Source organism: Passer domesticus, chromosome 10, assembly GCF_036417665.1.
Source record: "Passer domesticus isolate bPasDom1 chromosome 10, bPasDom1.hap1, whole genome shotgun sequence".
Lineage (NCBI taxonomy): Eukaryota > Metazoa > Chordata > Aves > Passeriformes > Passeridae > Passer > Passer domesticus.
The window spans coordinates 13,620,294-13,644,109 of record NC_087483.1 but is presented as its reverse complement, the minus strand read 5'-3'; the positions used below and the strand labels follow the sequence as shown (position 1 = coordinate 13,644,109).

At 47.0% G+C, this 23,816-nt stretch overlaps 1 protein-coding gene and 1 long non-coding RNA gene across 2 annotated transcripts in view; one reads left to right on the top strand and one right to left on the bottom strand.

The window, feature by feature from the left end:
- The window catches only part of TMEFF2 (transmembrane protein with EGF like and two follistatin like domains 2), a 124,261-nt gene extending 121,107 nt beyond the window's left edge, over window positions 1-3,154 (top strand). The window contains exons 10-11 of the mRNA XM_064433882.1: window positions 1,443-1,529; window positions 1,932-3,154. Of these exons, the coding sequence (XP_064289952.1) occupies window positions 1,443-1,529; window positions 1,932-2,028 (184 nt within the window). The 3' untranslated portion in view covers window positions 2,029-3,154. The remainder of the gene's footprint in view (window positions 1-1,442; window positions 1,530-1,931) is intronic.
- Window positions 583-22,072, bottom strand: LOC135308658 (uncharacterized). The gene is made up of 2 exons (XR_010369036.1): window positions 21,956-22,072; window positions 583-964 (listed from the first exon to the last, which is right to left on the bottom strand). It is a non-coding gene; the product is annotated as an uncharacterized LOC135308658 (long non-coding RNA).
- Between the last annotated feature and the right edge of the window lie 1,744 nt (window positions 22,073-23,816).

The window sequence follows — 23,816 nt, the reverse complement described above, 5'->3', positions numbered from 1 at the left end:
CAGCCCGTGGAAGTGTCCCTGGCCATGTCCTGCAGAGCACCACGAGGCCCTGCTGTGCTGGCTGGGCAGGAGGGGCCATGCAGGGACAGCAGCCAGGGCTCTCAGTGTGCCCGTGGTGCACAGGGAACCAGCCCTGTGCCTGCCAACAGCGGCTCCCTGCCTCACTCCCAGAGTCTGATGGCCTTTCCAGGGAACTCGCAGTGAATAATGAGTTTGTCGTGAGCTCGCAGACCGGCTGAAGTCTGCCTGAGTTCCGTAATGAAAGCTCTGCCATGACCCCTGAGAGCGCAGGAGACACAGCCTGGTTTTTCCTGGAGTAATGATAGCAGCCTACTTCACTGCTTCCCAGGAAGGAACGAGGCAAAATATAGCCCACAGCCATACAGCTTCTCATGAGGGGGTGGTCCTGGTGGCTTAAAAGTGAGGCAAGTCAGGACAGTCTGACCCATATTTTGCCAGACACTTACATAATTGTATTCCAGCATTCTTTAAAAATGCTTCCTAGATTCTTTGCTCCTGTTTAGCCTTTCAGTTGACGTCACAAAACTATAACATCACTCCCATTCAACAGGAGGGGGAAAATGACCTTTTTCAATTTATTTCACTTGTTCTGCTCTTAGTTATTTGACACAGAGCTGCAGGCAAGTGCTTTAAGCTCTCACTGCACTGAGGTGAGCTCTCCCCAGTGCAGAACCCACAGGGTTTCACCCGGTGCAGCTGAAAGCCCTCCTGTAACAGAAGAACAAGTCAGCCCCATACAAAGGGAATTTTTTTCCGTGTCAGTATCATCTGGAGTATTGTGGGGCTCCTTCTCACGGCACTCCAAGGAAGTGTTTCAGTCTCTCTTGTGCAGGTGCCCACAGTTTTTACCATAACCACCCTTGACTTTCTGCTGATTAGAACATCCTGTGGCCTCCACCTGGGATTAAACTTCTCCATTCTATCTGCCCGAGGGTGCCTTTCCCTGAGAGGAAGCCAGAAACACACCATTAGCTTTCCATTAGGGAGAAATGTAGCATCCCCACAGCAGGTGCTGCTGCAGGTGAAAGGTGGAAACGTGCCCTTGCTGAGGAACACTGGAGGTCCTGAGACACGAGGGGGTTTGCCCCTGCAGCTGTCCAAAGGAATATCAGATTTGGGGCTTGGGATCATTGCAATGCAGCAGGTGTGTCTAGGGTTCAGGAAACCAAACATCTCCCTTGCCATAATTTTGTTCACAGTATGTGTTTGGGGGTTGGTTGGCTTTTTTTTTTTTTTTTTTTTTTTTTTTTTTTTTGTTTTGTGGTGCCATTGCCATTAGCCAGCTGGTTTCATTTCAGTCAGAAGGAAGCACACTGAGGGCTGGAGGATGCCCCTCTCGCCCTCGTGTCCCTGCTGCCCCTGCCACCTCTGGAGCAGATGTGTTGCTAAGAGCTGTGTATTCTCACAACTCTCTTTTCCAGGAAATGTCCCAGGAGCAACAGAATCCACAGACAGAAGCAAAACACAGGGCACTACAGTTCAGACAACACAACAAGAGCATCGACAAGGTTAATTTAAAGAGCGCATGTTTCCACAATGGCAAAACTAACTGCAGAGAGCTTGGACTACAAAATACAGTATTATAGACAAAAGATTAAGACAAGATCTACACATGTTGCCTTGCATTTGTGGTAATCTACACCAATGAGAACATGTACTACAGCTATATTTGATTATGTATGGATATATTTGAAATAGTATACATTGTCTTGATGTTTTTCTGTAATGTAAATAAACTATTTATATCACACAATATAGTTTTTTCTTTTTCATGTATTTGTTATATATAATAAATACTCAGTGATGAGAAAAAAATTGCCTTTCTTAAATTTGCTGTATCTCATAGCTGTGTATAGTCTTGGGATATTGTGTATGGACACTAACAAGTCTCTTTTTTTTTCTTTTTCCAGTTCTAGTGGCAATTTTGAGTCTACTGAACTCAGTAGTAGGGTTTTGAGTTGGTCCAAGATCAGCGACAATTATGGATGTGGGAAAGGTGAAGAATAATTTAACCTACATTGAGGAGGGATAAAATATTTCAGATCCGGAGTCAACTACATTTCATCAGCCTTCTTCTCCCATGCCATCTATCTTTACTCTCCCATAGCTTAGGAAGTCTTTGCCTTCTAAATTAAATCCTAACCGAAGGGGAAATGGAAATTCTCAGTAACCGCAATGAGAGTGTCGGGGGTAACGTTTCCATTTGGGATGGAATTAGGTGTCTGTCAAGGTGAACCCTACGAGAACACTTGGCAGCATCTCCAACTCTGGTCACTGGAGTGAGTGAAAATTGCTTCTCACTCTTGATTGAAAATTATTAGGTTAAAAAAGTTAATAACATAATAACAGCTGAAATGCCAGTCCCATTTGCACCTCGTGAACATGCTGATATAATTTATTTTTTCAAAGAGAAGGTGAAAAACACTCAGAAAATACCTTATGAATAACTTTATGGGTGACCCTACTCCATTAAATGTAACGAACCCAAATGTTGGCTATACCTCAGGAAAATAAGGGCATGTGTTTTGTCACATCCACATGATGGACAAGATGCAGAGTTAGTTCTGTGATAGCTGAAACTCTCCAAAGCACATCCTTTCCAGAAGGTAATTCTGCTCTAGTTTGTGCTGTGAATTTTGAAGACGGCAGAGTGAGACTGCAGGGCAGAGTGGGGTAACATCACTGCTGCTGGATAACATCCTCTGCACTGAGTGCCCGGGCTCCAGCCCTTGTAACAGCAGTCACTGTGCTGCTCCTCTCCAAAGAGACCTTGCCCAGGCAGAGCGTGCCCAAGACAAGAGTTAGGAGTATTTCTCACTGTCATCACCATGTCAGAGTCAGACCTGGGGTTACCTGGGATGATGTCTCATGAGTGTGTTTCCATTTCCTGCTTCAGCATCCATCTGGTCACTCACAGCAGTCACCACCAACCCCACCAGTGACAGCCCACCCGGCCTGGCCCTCAGACACGGGTGCAGAGATTCTTCTACTCTAACACGACTTTTGGTCTCCCCTTCCCTACCCCAGCCTGCTTTAAAGTGAATCCATTGCATGATGTTCACACGGTCTCAGTTTTTGTCTTGTTCTGGGTTTCTTGGCTTTTTAAAGGTAATAAAAGGTGATTGGCAAGAGATGCTTCCAGACACCTGGTCTGTGCTGATTGATGGGAGTGGGAGTGGTGCTTGCACAGGCAGAGGGGCAGATGATGGCACAGGGCAGCTCTCTGGCACTGAGATGCTGGTCCTGAAGGGACCTTCTGCTCCCTGGAACTGTAGGCTGGGCCAAGGCAGAAGGAGAGGGGGCCATCTAGCCAGCCCCTGCTCCTCAGCCCTCACCCCAGCTCTCCAACAAACGTTTGAAAAGAGGCAAACATAGCCCTACCCTTAGAAACCCTCCCTTTGTGCTTCCTGAGTGAAAAGTTGGAGTCTAACAAGCATCAAAACCATGTAGTTTGAGCTGATTCCAAATGTGAGTCCCCCCACTGGGACTATCAGGTCCGGATTGTTTACGTTGGTTGCTTGCATTAGATACAAAAATCAAACATTAGCACATACACATTGCCATGGAGCTATAGCAATAAACCTAATTAAAAAGGCAAAGTTTGGCCTGGACAAAAATAGCACAGCATCGCTTAGGAGTGAAAACAGGAGTCCGACACACTGTCTCCAAACTTCCCAACATTATGAGCCTGCCTTTCACGGAGCAGTGGCACATTTAATCCCCAAACAGCATTTGCCAGATGTCATTAGCTGCATCCCCAGCTGCAGGGCCTGTCACAAAGCCTCACACCTCCCCAGCATGGCCAGTGTTTAAATGCCTGCTGCAGACAGGAGGGCTGAGAGGGGAAAGGGATTTTCTTAACACACCGGGCAGGTCCCACCTCTTTCGGTCTCTCAGACTTAACCTTCAACATGCTGGCAAGGGCACACACTCTGACAGTAACAGTGTCTTGGGGTGTACCTACAGGAACGGAGATTTCTACCAAAGACATTTGCAGAAACTACAAAACACAGCAAATTTGGAGATGTGGACTTTTCCTTTTCTGAGGGGTCTGGAAAATGCGTGTTTGTTAGATCCCCAGAACTCGAGACATGGCAATGTCTGTGCAGTGTAACAGAAGATGCAGGGAGGTGGGCTGGGCACATGGGCAAAGCCATGGCTGTGAGAATTGTGCCATGCACTGGGGCAGAGCCCAGTTCCTCTACTTGGAGTCCCACAAGGGGTGAAAATGAGCACACTTCAGCAGCCTGAGCACAGAGTCCCTTGTGATGCCCATGGAGATAAACTCAGTCCTTGGGGAGGGCAGTAATTCATCTGTTTGGGCTGTTTCATAGGCTTTTTCTGCATGGCATAATGGCAACTGCAAATAACCTCAACTACCAACATTCACCTGCTTAAAAAACCACACTAAATGACAAAATGTGCCAAAACCACTGAAAATACCAGTATTCCTCAAGCAATGTGATGGTTTTGGGTCAACACACATGTCCCAACAGCCTGCAGTCACTTCCTGGCTGTTGTTTTACCACAAGCCACACTGGACAGTATAAAAGGTAAAATTAAGAGGTAAAAATAGGACTGTTGGCACACCCATTCCCTAAGGAACAGCCTGTAGCTGAGCAAGAAACCACGTTCTTATTTTGTATGTGATGCATTTATCACAACAGCATCCTGACCTCAGTCCTCAAAGCCAGGCATGCTATTGGCAGAGCCCCTCACCCTCCCCAGCCTGGGATGGTCAGATGATGTCCAACACCTTCATGCCTTCGGATGCTGGGCTGGATCCCAGCCCATAAGGAACTCATCTGCAGCTACCACCCCGAAAGACTGCAGTGGTGGGGCATTGTGGAGGTGTGTGTGGCACACACCTCACCTTTCCCCTCCCCAAATGCTGCATTACAGGACAGGAACAGCCCCATGCCTCACCACCATGGTGCCTCTCCTTAAAGTCTAATCAGGTGTTCATTATCAGTCCCTTTCATCCAAAGATAATAAGACATGATTTACAGAACATTGCCATTACAAAAATATTATAATTAATGCAGGGATGCTGGACACCCTGTTCTAACTGCTTAGAATAGATGTGTTTCTGCTCCATTAGGGTGTCACCAGCACGGGCAGCTCTGGTTTTGCAGAGGCTCTCAGTGCCAGCCGTGCTGGTGGCAGGGATGCCCAGGTGTGTCCCGTGCCCAGGTTAACCCAGCGCGCAGGTGGGCGCGGGTGCCGTCTATCGCTGCCTCCTCTCTTCCAGAAGCAGCCCTCAAAAAAGCCTCGTCTTCAAAGAGCTCTCTAAAGCTTCTTTGAAAACAAAATGATTAAAGGCTATCTTCCCTCTCATCCAACATCAGACACATCGCACGCCGCATCCTTGCTTTCACCCCTGATTATGCATGCGGCTTCTCCCAGCTCCCAGTTTTGCGTCGGCATGGAAGTTACAGCCCCGAATTAAAAGCGAGGTTCATTACTGCACATCAAAGCCGGCGCTGTGCCTCGGCCAGCCTGGCCCTTTCTTTAATTTATGGGTGCATGGCCAGGCTGCAGCTCTGCCTGTAAGGCTTCTGCAGCCCCCACAGGTTTGTAAGGCAAGCTGAGGGTGTCTGATGCTGCTGGTGGGGCTTTTCCAGATAATCAACAACCTCAGCTGAACTTGAAGGGAGATGGAGAAACACTGGGCCATCACACATTAAGTTTTTAGAGTAATTGAAAACTATTATTATTAATAATATAAATAATCAAAATGCTTTAGCTGTATTTCTGGTCTCGACAGGCCACAGCCTGGCTGATGGAGCCTCCTACACTATGCTCTGTCTGACATGGAAGCCAAAAATCTCCTTTTTTTGCCCCCCATACACACACAGAGCATCTGGGATGCTGCACCCTGACAGTGCCACCAAAGCAGCCTCTGCTGGCACCTGCAAGCAGAAGGGGCACAAGGAACAGACACTGCAGCTCCTACCCTGCCAGCCCTTCGACCGATGCTGTGCTTTCAAATGCTTGTCATATTAGGTGAGCTTGATTTATTTTAGTTTCAGTTTAATTAACAGTTTTGTCACAGCAGGAGGGCTGTTAAAAAAAAAAAAAAGGCAGGATTTTTGTCAACTTTTCCTTTTTTTCTTTTTTTTTTTATTTTATTTTGCCGTATTGAACGCGAGCCACAAGGCAGTAAAATATTCCGCAGTCTCACACAGCAGCAGCCAAGCTGCAGAATGAAAGAAAAGCATGCGAGGAATCCGCTCTGTGATGCTAACGAGGTGGCACCCGCTTCCTCAAAGGAACGGGGGGGCCCATTTCGCTCAGCCCAGGGAGGAGCCTTGGGGTCAGACCCTCTCCCATCGGCTTTTCCCTGGGCTGTGGGAGCCGAGGTGCAGCGCCGGGGGTGTCACCGCAGCCGCAGGGACACGGAGGTGACCCGGCCACGGAAACACCTCCGGCAGGTGGAGAGCGGTAAGGAAACGCAGCGATGCCTCACAAACTCGGCACGAGAGAAGCTTTAAAGGGGGCTTGGTTTACAGGGGGGCACTGGGAAAAGAGGTAAAATTAAGAGGTAAAATTAAGAGGTGCAATTATTCGGGGTAGGATCCGGGCTCCAAACGCAGAGCCCATCGCCCGAGAGCGGCTTTGGCGGAGCAGCGATGGGCACAGAGGTGAGTGAGGCACAGCCGTGTAATGTGACCTGAATCAGCGGCTATAGACGGTGCTTCCCGCATGTTTTACATTTTCAAATAAAAAGGATCTTCTTGTTTAATGGTTAATAAAAATGATTAGTGCTCCCAGGGCACGGATCCTGACAGATGCAGAGCGGGCTGCAGGGACCAGCTACAAGACACGAGAGAAGACGAAACCGGTGATTTTTATTTTTTTCTCCTGTGGAGTACATCACCGCCAGCATTAGCAAGTTAATTTGTAATATAATTATATGTTACTTCTGTCACAGAAGCGCAGCACGTGTGTGGGGCCAGTGGCCTGCCAGGGGCACAGCCCAGGCAGCACTGCTGCAGGGAGGAGCAGCCAGGAGTATGGACAGCCTGGGATGTACAAACACATCTGTGGACAGATATATGCACCTGTGTGTGTGTACACACAGGTATGGACAGCCTGGGATGCATAAACACATCTATGGAAACATACATGCACCTGTGTGTGTGTATACACACACATACCCTATATACACACTCATATACAGGCATGGATATGCCTACACACTCATATGTGTAATAAATACACATGCACATACAAAAAGGTAATTTTGTATAGAAAAATTAAATAATATTTGTGTGATGGATAGTGTAGGGAAGAGCCAGCTGACTGCCCTGCACCATTTCCTGCATCAAAGCCACAAAGAATAACAGGGCAGAAGAGCTGTGCCTTGCCGAGCTCCCTGTGCAGCTCCCAGCTTCCCAACAAAACCAAAACCTGCCATGCCTCGTGGCAGCATTAAACCCTCACTCTGGAAGCTGGCCTGACTTTTTTTCCTTTAATTAATTTATTATTATTATTATTTCTTTTCATAGCACACCATGTAGAAGATTATGGTCAGTAATAGTTTTCCAAGAAATAAAGTCTATGAAAGTAATTGTTAGGAACAAGCTGCAATAGCAAATTGCTGAGTGGTTGCCATAGTGCAGCAGCACAATTTGAGATTTAATATCATTACTAATGATATTTACTTGGCCTGCAGGAGAGAGTGAGACTTGTGCTCTCTAAATGTCATTTGACTGCTAATATGTCAGCGTGCACACCCAGCCTGGCCGTGGGGAGGGACCTGCAGTGACCGGGCCAGCGCTGCCCGTGGGCAGTGATGCTGCGCCCCTGGCCCCTGCCAGGCTGTGCCATGTGACAGGGATGGGGGACCCCAAAGAGCCACACACGTGTAGCAGCAGTGCTGGGGCTCAGCTCCTCCCTGGGACACCAAAACCAGCCCCAGACTCCTGCTTCCTGATCTCTTTTGGCTCATCCACCCGGACTGCGAGCTCAGCCTTCCTCTCCCGTTGGGCTTCTCCACGGGAGGGGGAGACATATTGCCTTGCTGTAAAGTGAGCCATTTAGCTTATTAAACGCTGTTAAGGGTGCCCTGAGGTCTGTGCACATGTGGGACCATCAAGAGGGAATCGTTATTATTATTGTTCTTATTAGTCATAGTCATTTTCCCAGCGATAAGGCTCGTGTCCAGATGTCTTCCCATCCATCGCTTCAATTTTCTGAGGCCAACACAAAACTGTTGTGAAGATGGACTAGTCCAAGGCCCACTTGAAGCAATGCAGGAGCAGAGCATCCATGCAAAAATAAATATATATGTTTTTAAATTAAAAGACAAATGAAAGAAAGGGTCATAGTTGGCTAAAAATGAATTGCGCAGTGCGTAAAAGAGAAAACAGATTAGAGAAGATAACGTTTTAGTTTAAGTGGTCCATCATTATTAATTCATTTGGTGCTCTTTATGATAATACCAATCATTTGGAATTCATTTGGTGTTTATGTGGATGTCATCTCGACTCCTGCAGAAATTCCAAAGTAATTCAGCATTAATGTGCTATTAAAAATTGTTACCAGCCACTACCTTCATTACTCCACCAGCCCAGCCTAATCTTTCCTCTCTCATTCTCTAATTTCAAATTCCAGTGTTTATTTTGCTTTTATCTTTATTAGGGTTTTAAAATGTAATGCTTCTATTTAAAAATTCTCCTTATGCTACATGAGTATTGTCTCTTTCTTTTGACAGCATCAAAATTATGCTAATAAAAGAGGGGTGAATCTTCATTTTATTGCTGGCACGTGACTGAGAAGCAACCAAAGAGGATTCAGCTTATAATTTATGAGAGTGAATTCACCAAGCTGGTACTTGTGTGTGCAGCAGATAACAGGGAACCAAACGTGGATGAAATGTCACCTGTCCCATGTGGAGCTCCTTGGGTTTGGGCACTGCAGGTGCCTCAGGGGAAGGGATGCTGCTGCCACAGCCCTCCCAAGGGTGCAGGGTCCCCAGGAGGGACCAAACTGCCACTGAGGACCCTTTTCTGCACTCCCCCCACCACTGGAGCATCCCTCTGCTTCCAGCTGGGAACACTGGGGTGGCAGCTGCCAAAATGGATGTTCTGGGTCCAAGCCCCAGCAGCAGAGGAAAAAAAGGCTGCACTTTCATGTACCACTAACAAAAATAAATAAATAAAGGAGATTAAATGCAAAAACCTTACATTAAAGGAATATCAATTAGCTTTTACAGTCAGGAATTTGATGGTTAGAAACTGCCAGATTGCTGAGAAAAATAAAAAAGAAAATCCCAAGGCTGGAGTCAGCCCCCAGCTGTGCCTGTCTTGTTGTGCAGCTCCATAATTATATGATCCATACCATTTCCCCCCTGGATATCTGCTTCTTTGGACCACACACATCTCATGGCACACTGGGGCAGAGTGAAGTCTGGCCTTGGCAGCTCTCAGCATCCACAACTGGAGCATTGACCTTGCCACCAAACGCTACAAATAATTTATATTATTTCCCTAGCAAATGTTACTTGTCTGAAACCCCAGAGTTCCCCAGCCCCGTGTGTGTGAGCAAAGGCACAGTGGCAGGGATTCCCAGTGCCCTGTAGCCCAGAGGGAGCAGGAACACAGCACAGAGCTGGCCACCAAGCACTCTGAGCACGGTTTTCACAGAGAGCAGAGCCCAAGTCCCCGGGTGACAGCAGGAGCCACAGCAGGGCCAGGTCAGTGCCCAGCTGGGAGAAGGGGAACAGCCAGGGCTGGTCACACCAGGGCTGACATGAAGCACCCCTGGTGCCGTGGAATAGGGAGGTGACATCCCCATCCCACAGCATGGCCAGGTCCCAGCTGAGCATCCCCTGCCTGTGACACGACTGCAGAGCGCAGATTCACAAGGAGAATAAAGCCTGCTGCAGAGGAATTTTCCACTTAATCAAAACCCTGAGAAGGATATGAATGCTTATAGGTTAAAGGAACCTGGCAGCTCTAACTTGTCTGTCATGTCTTTAAGGATTGCCATTAAGTCATAAACGTGACAAAGATTAAAGAGTTTATTAATGTTATTAGAGAGTTGAGATAAAATGCTGTGCCTTCCAGGGTCTCTCTCCCTCTCTCACTATTTAATGAAAACATTTTCATCACTTTCTGAATCCATTATACCAAATATTCATTTCAGGAGTCCTAAGATGATTTTATTTTAATTAGAAAAGATGTGGCAACCACCTGAAAGTAACACAGTTAAAATAGTTTGCCACAGTTCCCCTTCTCGCTGCTGCCATCAGATGAGAGTTCCCTCAGCCTTGCAGAGGAGCACAGGGGGAGTGAAGGAGCACAGGGAAGTTCTCTGGCATGGTGAGACCATCAGGCCAGCCCCTCCTGGGCATCCTGAGACCCAGCAGCACCTCAGCCCAGGCCTTGCAAAAGGCTCTGTGCATGTCCAAAGCCACTGCCAAGCTTATGGGGTGAGGAGGGACACTGCATCCACAGGAGGGACCAGGGGTACATCCCAGGGGAGAAAACAAGGGTGGGAGCATCTTCTGCAGGCACAGGAGGCAAAGTGAGGCGCTGGCTGGTGGAGCAAAGCAAGTGAAGGAAAAGAAGCTCAAGAAGATGAAAAAGGGAGTTTGTGATGGCCCATGAAAGGAGCAGGATCCTCTGCAAATCTCTGGCAACTAGTCACAAAACCAGAAGAAGATGAGCAGCCAAAAGCCTTTCTTGATGTGGGTGCTAATTCATGGTTAGAGCAGCAGGTCCAGTCTTTTTCTGATAAAGACTGGAAATCAAAGCAGCACTGGGACAAACATTTCTATGTGAGCCTTCACTTCCAGCTCAAGACTTTGTAACTGTGTTTGTAATGCAAGCAGCTCACAAATGCTCCTCCCTTTTAAACTTTCTAACTAACCCAATTTAATTTGTTAATTTATTCTGCAACCTGATTTACTGCTAATTTATTTTGGTGAGTAAGATATCCCAGCTTTAAGTTCCAATTAAACAAAGGGGAGGGCTTAATGCTTTTTCTGCACAATATCTTCATGCCACACTGTGTTCCACTTTAACACCACGCTGAAGCACTGCCAAAGTTTATTGCCACTAACTAATACAAATCCATACACCTGCAAATTAATGTCATGCACACAGCAGATTGCTCCTTGCAGACACACCTTTAAGAGGGCAATATTGGCTATAGCAAGCATCACTTGTTGCTTAGCAACAGCCACAGCATCACTTGGGGCAGGCCTATCCTAAATAGGAATGTAAAGCCCAGGGATGTGCCTGTCCACCCCAGCTCACCCATACCTGCAGGTGCTGCTCACCCCTGGTTAATAGATCCAGGATTTGCTGATTTTTTAATTTTTTTTCTTTGAGGCGTGTTTCATTTTAGAAATGTTAAAAACAATAAAACAATCCTCAGCCATTAGACTGACTTTAAGCAGCAGCCCAAAGCTTGCTGTCCCATTCTGGTCATGTTGGCAATGCCAGCCCAAGTCTGCAGGAGCACAAACTGCTCAGGCTGTGCTGCACTATTGCCAGCTCAGCATTTTGCACCCAAGACTTTTAAAAAATTCACACACAGTTTGTTGCAATCAAGTCGAGACAACAAGATGGGAAATCAGATTGTATCAGAACCATCCTGGGGGCATCCTGAGGCTGTTCTAGCCTTCCTGAAGCCCAGGGAAGCCCCTAGAGCCAGGAGCTGTCAGCTCTCACCTCTACTCCTGCGACCAGTCCCTGCTGTGACAAATGACCTTTGAGGGGTGGTGCATCCCTGCACCCACCCACTGTCCATCCATCTGTCTGTCTGTCCATCTGCACGGCTGTGCCTCCCCCAGCTCCTCCCCTGGGCTCTCTGCCTGCCAAGCAGCTCTCCCTGTGCTGCTCCTGCCTGCCCTTGCCAGCTGTGGGTGCCAGCCAGCTGCTGCCCTGGGCCAGCAAAGTGGCAAGTAAATAATCTAACAGCATCCATTAGCCCTGCCTTGGGCAGCCCCAGCAGAGGGGCCCACAGGCTCAGGCCCAGGTTTTTAAAGGCATTGTGGCATGACTGTAGGCACGGCTTATTCACAAAAGATGAATGCAGGGTTTGCAATCAAGGGGAAATTAGCATCTCTGCCAGCAGAGAGGGTGAAGATGCGAGCCAGCCAGCACTGCCAACAACCTTGATTCTGTTTTTGGCAAAGCTGGCTGGCTTGGCAAACACAATGGCAATGAGATAAACTGAAATACCAGGCAACAGGGCTGCTCTTTGAAGTAACTATCCTCCAGGGCAACAAGGAACAAGACTGAAAGGTTTTTAGAGACATGGTTTGGATGCACAGGGAACATTATTTGCATTCCTGAAGTCTGCCCTCGGTTTGCAAGGCTTAGGTGTGCTGATGCCAAGCAGCCAGAGAAGGGCAGGAAAGCCTGAGCAGCAGGTAGAGTACCCAGCCAGTTCAGAGAGAAGGGGAGCCCTGCAAGGGTTTGGCAATGCTGAGCTCAAACCCTTATTCCTCCTGAGAAACGCCCACTGGGGTGGCCACACCCGCCCCAGGGCACTGAGATGCTTTGTTCAAGCATTTAACTTTCAGAAATGCACATCTGTGTAAGAGACAAGATGAAGGATTAAATAACACACTGGCAACTCCCTCAGTCAGGAAATACAGATGGGATTTCACCTGGCAGGATCTGCAGTGCCACAGACACAGGAGAAGGAGCAAAAGGCAAGGGCAATACATGGCACAACTTGTGCTCCCTTGGGTTGATTACAACTAACCTGGAAAGGTGCTGGCTTTCCCTGTGGGGACACATGAGTCTAGGCTAAATCTGAGGCATTAAAATTAATTTCCAAGTCCCACATTGACAGCACCAGTTCCCTGTGCACACGGGGCCATGAGGAGCAGGTTTTAGGAGAGGCCACTCCCTGCCTGAGCAGGCAGGTGGCATGGTGAGCATGTCCCCAGCCCAGGTGGGGGGGACAGGCTGGGCAGGGTGCAGGACACGTCCTGCAGCTCCTGCCTTCCCCTGCAGACAGCAGGGCCTGCGTCTGTACCCCTCAAGCACTCAAGAATTTAAATATTTTGAGAAGTAATGAAAAAGGCTAAACAGCTGAAAGCTCTATTTTTTTTTCCCATAGTCCTGTCCAATCATAGAACCACAGTAGGGTTGAGTTGGAAGGGACCTTTTAAAGGTCATCAGGCTGATGACCACCCCCCTCTAATGAGCAGAAACATCCTCAACTAGAGCAGACTCCTCAAAGCCAGTCCAGCTGGCCTTCAGTGTTTTCAGGGATTTCTGCTGGACCACAGAAACCTTTCCTTCTAACAAAGAGAAGAACCAGAGGGTGAAGCCTAGGTACATTCTCCAAATCCCTTTAAAAAATACAACATTTTTAAGAAAGATTGTGCAGGAACACCTCCAGGGGGCTAGCTCAAGGCTACCGCCCAGGCTGCATCCCTGCAAATGGTGATTTTGGAAAGAAAAACTCTATTCTATCAGAAGTGCCACGTTTTCCTCTGCACCAAAAATAGTCCCTCTTAGAGCAGAGCCAACCGAGGCAAAAATGTTTATTACATAGGAGAATTATAAGAGAGAAGTGCCTGAATCAGAACAAAATGTAAAAGAGGGGAAACAAATGTAAAAAGCTCTATAAAAGTTTTAATGGATCCTTTCAGATGTGGAGTGGCATTTAAATGTGATAGTTAAAATTATTTCTCTTTTTTTTTTTTTTTTTTCCTCTTCAGCTCTTAGGCAGACCATTAATCTGAGGGGCTTTTTCTGCCTGCAGAGGAGTAACTCTCCAAAGCAGGCACCCACCAGATGCTGGCTGGTGGGCAAAGCACAGATGGGATGAGGAAAGTCAGGGCCCTGGGCTTTGCAGCACAGGGAGGATGCTGTCCCAAATGCCACACACCCAGTGAGGGCACCCGAGCCCGTGGGTGCCTTGCTGCAGGCTTGGTGTGGAGGGACAAACAGCCAGCACAGAATGGAGTGGGAACATCTCCTGCTGCTTACACATGCACACAGGTACAGCACTCCAGCCCTTGCTAGAAGCTCCTTCTTTCCTTATGCCAAGGATCTACTTCTAGGATTTGGCTCCAGCCTGTGCACTTCCAACACCTTGAAAGTCTCAAACTCTGTGCTTAAACGTCTTTGGCCTATTGCTGACCTCTCTGAATGCCAGGAATAGCCATTTCTTCTTGCTGATGCAGATGCAGGAAATTCTTAACTAAATCCTAACTGAAAGCCAGAAAAGCAGATAAGCAGGCTAATCCCATCAGACCCCAGGCTCCCTGGGACTGCAGGTCCAGCCCTTGCTCTGCAGCCCAGCTCAGCAGTTTGCTCTCCCCTCTCTTGGCTGTGCCTCTCCAGGGCTGGGAAGGAAAGCATCCCCACTTTCCAAGGAAAAGGGAAATATTTTGCTGCCCTAAATTGATTTCCTGGCATTTGTGGTGCGTGAAGGCAGTGCCTGGCTACTGCTCCCTTCACAGCAGACCTTGCAGGAGTCGGCACAAAATGTATTCAAAGGACACACCTTGGTGCAGGTGGTGGGGTTTGTGTGCATTTTTTAAGTTCTGGGTGCATAAAAAGCCCTCCCCAAATTTTCACCAGAAATATGTGATAATACTCCATCAGGAATAGCCATGACTTTTAAAGATATGATTATGTCAGTTAATAGGGGCAAATAGCACAGCAGCACTGTATATGCAAAAAGTATCCATTTTGATACCTTCAGACTCTGCTCTGGTTTAAAGGAAATCAAAAAGAAGATGATGGAAGTCATTTAATCCAGAAAACTGCTTCTTTTGTCTGAATTAGGCCTGCTTTCTCAAGAAGGGGTCAGGAAAAGCAGTACAGGGGGAGAATGAAGGCCCAGCCATTCATTCATTAATGAAAGAGCACCACACTCATTATGAGCAGCAATGGAGTTGGCTGGAAATAACACTAATAAACAAACTCCCCTGGGGTTAGTTTTGCCCCCTTGCCTTTCAGGCCTCTGTAGGACAGCTCTCACCGAGTCTGCTCACCAGAAGACACCTGTGGTCCCTGCCAACCCCAGCCATGGCTTGGTGTGCCTGTGCTGCAGCTGCTGGAGCCCAGCCCTAACCCAAAGGACAGCCTGGCACGAGATCAAAAGACAAGTGGGCAGCCTTTCAGCTTGGAGCTGTCTCCAGCCCATGTCCCAGAAGCTGACAAGTCCTGTGCTGGAGGTGGAAGCCTGAAGGTCAGAAAACAATCCCATGCCTAAAAGTGAAAAAGCAGTTTCAGAAGGGGACGAGTGACATTGCGGCCGTGCTGTGCAGAGAGCACGTGGGGCTGGAGTCATGCCTGCAGGACAGCCTGGGGCCTTGGCCCTGGGAGGGCAAGACTACGATATCTACAGCACTGTTGTTTCAAAAATACTATTTTTTAAATGTATTTGCTCTACCAAACGCCACTTAAAAGACTGGCTGCAAGTGTTCAATGTCATTTCCCCCTCAGGGAGCCAAATTTCTTCACCCCAGCACACATCAAGTGCTGAGGCAGTCACAGCTGCTGTGCCACAGGCTACACAAGGATCACAGGGCCCCTCACACCAGGGCAGCCCAAAGGTCCAGCCAGCCCTGCTCCTCAGCCCTGGCTCCAGTCAATAGCAGAGGAAGGCTGTGTCCCTCAGCAGGGCTGCCCTGATGAACACAAGCCCCTGCTGCCTTCCTGCAGGCCCTCTTCCATCAATGCCAATGGATCAGCACTGGGGAAGGGCAGCCTGGGGACTCTGGGGTGGACAAATGCTGCACGGGATGGCCCATCCTGCTTTGTGCAGGAATAGCAAGGGGGACCTCGTCTTCCCTCTCTCTTTCTCCCAGGCCTTCACAAAGGGAACAAGTTTGCTTGGTATTAAAATTGGTGCATGTTGATGTTGCCATAATTAGTACTTGAATAAAGTAAGAAAAAAACTCCAGAATACTAAGAAACACTAGGCTCAAAACCAGGAGTTCAGCAGCACAGCTGAAGTACTTCCAACCCTCTCCTATCAAAAATAGACAGAGAATGAAGGAACCTCTTGACCATGTCCTTATCTCACCCTGTGAGCTCCAGAGACTAAGGGTTGGGGGAGAGTTGTGTGCTCTGCATAGGAGATTATTAAAGGTTGGTCTAATGGATGCAGAATGTATTTGTAGATCACATATTACACAGGTACTCTGTGTTACACAGCTTCCACATTTTCAGATTCACCCACATCCCTGGAAACAGCATCACCTCCCTGTAGGAACCCCAAAGCCCCCACAAGTGCTAGATATGGTTCTCTCACTGGTTTGACCTGCCCTCCCATGCCCCATGCCTTTGGCTGCTCCATGTATGTGTTTAGTGTTTCTAGATTAAATTTCTTCCTGGGCCATATCAACATATCCTGATGACAAAACATGTCAGTCATAGCACGGTGAAGCAGCAAAACCAACAGCGTTGCACAGCACTACCCCTCACCAAACTAAGACCTACCCTCCTATGTGAAACCCCAATCCCACCAGAAGTCTCAAACACGGATTATCCCCATGTCTGTGGCACTTTTTGCAGTCATCCTCTGAGGGGAGTGGCACAGAGGCAGCAGCTCAGGAAGAGCAAATGTGTCAGAAGATCTTTTGTGACTGCAACGATGCCCTGGCCATCAGCCAGGGCTTGGTGTCCTACCCCTAACTGAGCACCACGCTGCTCCCCAGTGCTGCTGGCACAAAGAAAATTAATAATACTGACACACAGGGCAAGGATTTGCCAAAGAAGAACACATCACTGCCCCTGATTTTGCTGGACCATCCCCATCAGAATTTGGGGACACCAAATAGCCTTTGGTGACACCTAACACTGACCTGGTCAACTGGCAACATCATGCTGAATTTGATGAATACTTTTAATGAGGAAAGAAAACCCTGAATCCAGAAATAAATATTCTGAAAGAGGCCTTAACGTTTTCTCAAACTTTGTTTTCTTACCTTGAATTTTTTCTAGAAGAGCACACACAATAGATTGTAGACATTTTGTTCCTACATGGTATTCTCTTTGTAACTAAAGGAGAGATTTATTTAAGATGCTTTTAAAATTAGCTGCTGAAAAGCCTCTGCAGACAACCATCATCTTCCACAAAGAAAGTGTCAAGGGACACCAGCTAGCACTTCTAGACACTGCTGATGGTGAAACTTCTCCTCCCACCGTGTCTGGAAGTTCCCACGTGTCTTAATGCACCTGGAAAGACTGCTGAGAAGTGGTCTGCCCTTTGAAAGCAAAAACCTTTCAAACCTAAAAAATAATTACATGGGTTTCACATGAAGTGACACCGGTAATATGCTGTTAAATAGAGATGTGCAAGGCAACAGACAAAAATGTCAAGATCAGAAATGGACGAATCCCAAAAAGCCAATCTTACAGGAGAGACAGAGGGGGAAAAGGAAAATAATCATGGTCTGAATAATACCGGAGAGTAAGTACTGGAAGGTGCAGAATTAACCTTTTCCTAATTAATTACGAGTCACAAGGCAAAGGAAATCAGATTTCAGCCCTTGAAGTACTTGTGTTGTCCTTTAAAAGCAGGAGGAGAGGAGGGGAAGCGGCTGCCGTCAGCAGAGGGGGTGGGATGGGGCTGGGACAGAGCCCCGGGGCAGCGGGCACAGCCCCGGAGCACCGAGGGACACACGGCAGACAGCGATCAGCAAACGCATCCTGAACGAGTTATCCCAAAGGCAACCGAATCTTTGCAAAAGGAAAATTATCCGGGAAGCTGGACTTCAGAAGATTTCTTTAACCTCCCACAACCTTCTATTTCATATGCTCCTACTCTCAGCTCTTAATTATTTCAATATGACCATATTTAGTAACAGGAGAAATTATTGCCGAAGGTATAAAGTGGAGAAAATTTTTTTTCCTTTAGTCTGGATCTGCAGTTCCCAAATCATCCAACGACTCACTGCAAACCTCCTGCATCATCCCTATGGCACATACCTTGAGTGCAACTTGGCCAGAAGCGGGGGATTTTTTCTCTTCTTTATTTTTAAACCACTTCATTTTTATTAACACCCACACTCTTACATCTCAAGATGGAGAGCTCTCATGGACACTGGACTCCCACAAATGTGGATCTGGCAAATGATAGAGGGGATTCAGGTGGAGAGCCACACTCTGTTCAGTCTGCCTGCTCCTCTCAGAGCTCATTAGAGCAGCAGAAGGTGCAGACCTGCTGTCTGGCACAGTAATGTTGAATATTGGGAAATGGGAAAATACACAGCTTTAAAGAATGCTGCTTGCTTCCTTGCTGTCGCACTACACAAAGCCCCTCAACTGATGTGATGATAAACAGGGGGAAAATATTTAGCAGCACTAAAAAGAAAAGAGGAACAGAGAGGATGGAAAGAGTGCTATGTTTTAATGCAGAATTTAGCCTGCCTTTTTTTCCCTTGCACCTCCCATTCAGCTGGGTGTTGTCCAAGAGGAAAAGATATTTTTCTGAGTCCCTTAAATGGTATTTTTCAACTCAAGTCAGCTAAAGAAGCCAGGATTTCCATTCATATTAGTCCTTGGATTTACATGCAGCTCATTTAGAGCAGCCAGCTTTTTCTGATTTGTGCATGAAGGTTAAAAGCATCTTGCTTGCCTTAACCCAGCGTGGTATCCTCAGGTGCCTGGAAATCACTCAGAAACAAACAAACAAACCAGCCCACTGCAGCACTGTACACTGCAGAATAGTTGCTATGATGTCTAGTGCTAAGAAACAGAGTTATTAGTGAAGCTCTGAGGTTGGGCAAGCATGTTTAGCAGTGAGGAACCAGGCTTGTTTTGATCTTCTGTACTTTTTAGGACAAACTTCACTAAAGCAAAATGCCAATGGAAAAAAAATGTTTCTTTTTGGCTGCCTATAGGTTTTATGAAAGGGAGTTTATCTTAGGGGAGAAAAGAACAGAAGCAAAAACATGCTGCTCTATTTCTTCAATTACAACTTTCCCCTGCTATGGCCTTTCTTGCTTCCATTCAGTATTGGATTTGTGGCTACTGCTCCTGGCAAGCAATGAAGAATCTGGAAAGGGAGATTCTGTGGAGAAAGCATGCTAGGAGAAAAAGCCCTTCCCAAATGAAGATTGATTTTCTCAACCCTTCCTTCAGCAATCTGCAGTGCTGTCAGAAGATTCAGAGGGAAAAAATACTTCAGTGTTTGCTTTGGGTTGATATTTTTTTTGTTGAGGGATGAGGTTCCTTTACGATAGATCCGCACTACCAAAAATCAAAATCCTGCACTGAGGAAATCTCTCAGGTATGTGAGATCCCCACATGCTCCTCCTGTGCCCTAAATCCCCGAGCCCTCCCTGTCCACCTCTTCATCACTTAGGAAGGGAGAACAGGGCAAGCTGTGGGACCTGCCTGCAGCTGGCATTGTGCAGACAGGGACAGGTACAGTAGCCACAGATTAACGCGTCACTCGGGGGAATTTTTAGTGAAATGATTCAAGCAGCACCATGTGAGGATGAGATCAGTGAGAGCCAGGTGAAAAGCAATGGCCCAGAAGCTGCTTGGTTTGGAGAACTAATTATGGGATAGAGTCTTACACATCTGGGTCATGGCTTCACACCCACCTCAGCTGCATACTAGTGACAGGGTCATCACTCTTTGATAGCTCCTTGGTGGCAGACAGGAAATGCTCTGCAGGTCCAGACTGGTTTGCAGGGCACTGGGCTGCTCCTCAGGGTACCCTGCATGGCAGGGACCAATTGATCTTTGTGTTGGCAGCCTAAACAGAGATCTCAGGGCTGATTTGATGCACAGCAAAAGGCCAGCCTGGTTGGAAGACTGGCTACCCTACCCTGTCACCCAGAGAACAGAACGCTGTCCCACGAGCTTGCTCGAACACATTCAACACTGCAACACAAAATGGACTTTGGCAAAGGATCAAGAGTAGCAGAGTACCCCCAGTGCAACCTTTCTCACAGCAGGAGTAACCTTTATGTGGCTGCAACCCTGAATGGTCTGAGAGATCTCCAGAAAACCTGGCAAGACAGCCTGGAGCCTGTGGACAGCCAGGCTTTAGTAGTTAAAGACCCATGAGCTAAAATAAAACCAGGATACACATACACCCATCTGAGGGCTGCAGCAGCCTCTTGGTGCAGGCAACGGGAGATCCTCTGGGATGGCAGAGGAGGAGGCTCACAGCTCTGGGGTGGGTTACAGGCTGCTGCAGGGCACCAGCAAGCAGTCATGTGAAACCCTGAGCAGCACCACGGGTTCAGTCCTGCAGCCAGCACATGTAAATAACTCCTGGTGAACTGTGCCCGGGTTAAAAACCAAGTTCAGGCCGCTCATGGCTGTGATTTGAAGGCGGGGTCACCGCCTGTAACCCAGAGCACGACGGCACGCGAGAGGGCAACTCTGCAACCCTCACTGCTTGCTGCGTAAACAAACTAATTTGCAGCCTGACATTTTAGCTGTTTCCTATGTAGATTACTTTCTGCTTATTCAATACTTCTGAATAAAAATGCTTAATGCCTGTGAAGTAATAAATAAGCTATTAATACTGTGCACCGTGGATGCTCAGTACCTGATTTAACCTTCTTTTTCTTCTTCTAACCTCAACAGGCGCTCTGAAAAATATGTAATTTTTTTTTTTTTAAACTAAGTTAATAAGTGTTTTGAATCACTGAAAATAATTACTATCAAGAACAGACAGCAGTATGCGTAGGGCATATAAAAGCCAGCAAGGGGAGAGCGCAGTGAGAGAGAGGGAGAACAAGAGAAAAAAATGCTGTCAAATACCCCAGATTCTTCCAGCCTAGATTTCTGATTTTCATGTATGAGAATAAATAGTTGTCAAAATATTCCTCTGTGAAGAGGAAGTAACTCTGGAGGTCCAGGATGCACCCCACTTTTGACTTTTGGATGCTCTCTGACCCTGTCACTTCCAGGGGGCTGAGCTGGCTTCTCCCTGGAGCCCTGTCAGACCACACCAACGCAGTTTGCATAACAAACTGGTTGGGCAAGATTTACATCCAACTTTGGGTTTTAATAACTTGATTTCAGTTCCTCATTTAACCAGTTCACACAATTTTCCATATTTTTGGGAAGTTGCTTTTTCTTTCCTCTTTTCACTGCATTGACAGGCACTCTATTGGTGACCTCTGTAAAAGGATAAGTTAAAACCCAAAGTGCTGTGGTGGGCAGAGGCTGTCAGGGAGGACAGCTGGCCTGTGACAGATCCTATTTGACTATTTCTCACACAGCTGCCATGCCCAGCCCCGTGAACCTGGCCCTGACCAGGTACTCAGCAATGAGCTCTGGGACGTGCACCCGGAGCCTGCTGCTCTTTCATCCTTTTCATGCCATCATGTCCCATCAGCACTGCTCATCACAAACAGTAACTCAGGTTGACATCATTCCTACCAGAGACAGGAGCTATTGAATTATCTAAGGACAAACCTAAATACTAGCTTTTAAAGGATAACTGATCTACTAAAAGCAAGTATTGTTTTGGACGTGCCATGTCGTATTTATCACGCTCGGCTTTGCATGGCGCTGTTATCTTCTGCCATGTCATCAGAGCAACGTGAAGTCGCATGGCACAACATGACAGATGCCTCAGCAATGAAGGAAAGAAACTCTCTAGATTCCAAGTCCATTATAGCTCATCTCAAATAAAAGATTCAAGGGATATGAATGATGGTGTGTCTGCAGGCCAAAAGTGACTCAAGGCTCCTCAATTATCTGCAGAAAACAGATCTCAATTCACATGCTTTTCACATAATTAATGCCCTACTTGCTTCCATTAAATGTTATTTCATTATCATCCTATTCCAAACAACCTGATTGCAAAGTAGGAAAAGCTCTTCTTTCAGCTTTGTAACAACAATAAAAATTCTCAATAAAGACACAATTCCTTTTTGTCACAGCATATACCACAGCTGAGACAGCCACAACACACAGAGTATCATCACACAATTTCAGAAAGCTTCAACCCAAACAGAATAACACCTTACCTCTTCAGAAGGCTTCAGGCATCAGCTCATACAGAGTAACATTCACCACTTCAGAAGGCTGTAAATGTCTGCCCTTCTTGTTCTTTAGCCCAAGCTTTTATCCCCTCCTGTTGATGCATTTCACCTGTGTCCCTCTGCTCCCTTTGGTGGTTGCTCAGTGCCCCTGGGCACTCCATGGCTCGTTACCTTCAATGTCATTCACCTGCCCTGCACAGCTGTGCCATTGGGGATGAGGCTCAGCTCCACTCCTCATCACCACAAACTGTGTGCCTACACCTTTTAAGTACAATTCTCATCATAATCCCTTATTTACTGCTAGAAAATTCTCCCCCCTGTTATGATGAGGCATCACCTAAAGTAATCTCCACAAAAACACTGTCAGGCTTCACAGGAGCAGCCCATTCTTGTCCTTTCCAAGAGGGCTGATTTCTTAAATGTTCCTCGAGAAATTTCAGGAGACAATAAATCATTGAGAACAGATTGTAATAAAAAGTATCCTAGAAGAAAGCATCCATGTGTATTCAGCTTCAAGTTATTAAAAGCTTTCTAATTTTTATTAAAGAGTGAAAGAAAAAGCAGACAGGTTATCCTGCCTTTCACTGAAAACTACCTCCCCTTTTTCCAGAAAGATCCAAAAGTGAAAGGGAAAAGTAGCTCTGTTTCCATACATAGCTTCTGATCTGAAACTGGTGAAAACAAACCGCATTTTCTTCCAAAGAACACAGCCCTTTTGAAGGAAGTTAAAACATTGGTGAGCATTTCAATCACACTTCCTAAAAGCCCACCCTCCATTTGGAAAGGGCTTTTACCAGAAACAACAAACCCCCTTCCCTGAAGCTCTGGCTGCCTGTGACCTTGCAGATCCTCCCAGCCACCACAGAGGCTCGGCTGCGGGCGCAGGTGCCGAGGACGAAGCTGGTTCTCTGCTCCAAAGGCAGAGCTTGTTCCCTGTAGGTAGTCATGGCCCAACCTGCAGCTCCTGCCATTTTCCACGTCCTTTCCATATCACCTCTGTATCATTTTTTAACGGAGCTGCTCCTCCTGCTCCGTGCCCCACATAGCTGCTGGAGGAATACAATGCACTGGCAGGTCCGGGCTGACCGGCCATATGCTGTTCAATTTGTAACTGCTGGTGTCCTGACCTCGCTTTTGTCCGAGCTGCAGAAGGGTCCAACTGAGCAGCTGAAATATTCTCTTTTATCTGAAGCTAAGGAAACTATTTTTCCTCCTTCACAAAACTTAATTTGCTTTTCAAAGGGAAAAAAAAAACCAAAAACCAAACACGTAGTTTATTATTGTGCTCCTCGAATGTCTGAGGAAACACACAGAAAATGCCTGGCACATATGGTATTTTTATGTGGCTTATTTTTTTTCCTTTGTCTGGAAGTCTGCATAGAATCATTACTACTTGGCACACAGCAAAAGGAAGTCTCCTGTGCACAACATGATTTAGTCTGGCCGATAAAGTGGATGTGGATTTCTTCATTGCATATTAAGTTCTACTGGATACCATTTGCACAAGAGAGTAAAATTGCAGTTTCATGTTGTTCTATGCTGATACATTTCCTGTCAGACAGCCACATCTCTCTCTTTCCCCAGATATTAAAATTTCTCCTAGCAGCAACTCTCCAAATTTCCCATTCTCAGCAATGGGAAAATGTGAGCCCAGAGGTGCCAGCTGGGACACAGGCACTAGGGCGAGCAGGCTGGGTGGCCATGGGACACACAGAGCCCTTGCAGAGAGGGCCCTGCTCCCCTGCACACCCCAGGGATGGTGCTGCAGGAGGGGTGGTGTCTTCCTGGAGCCTCTTCCAGCCACTGCCTCACCCAGAGCCTCTCTCTGCTTCTCGAAGGCTCACAC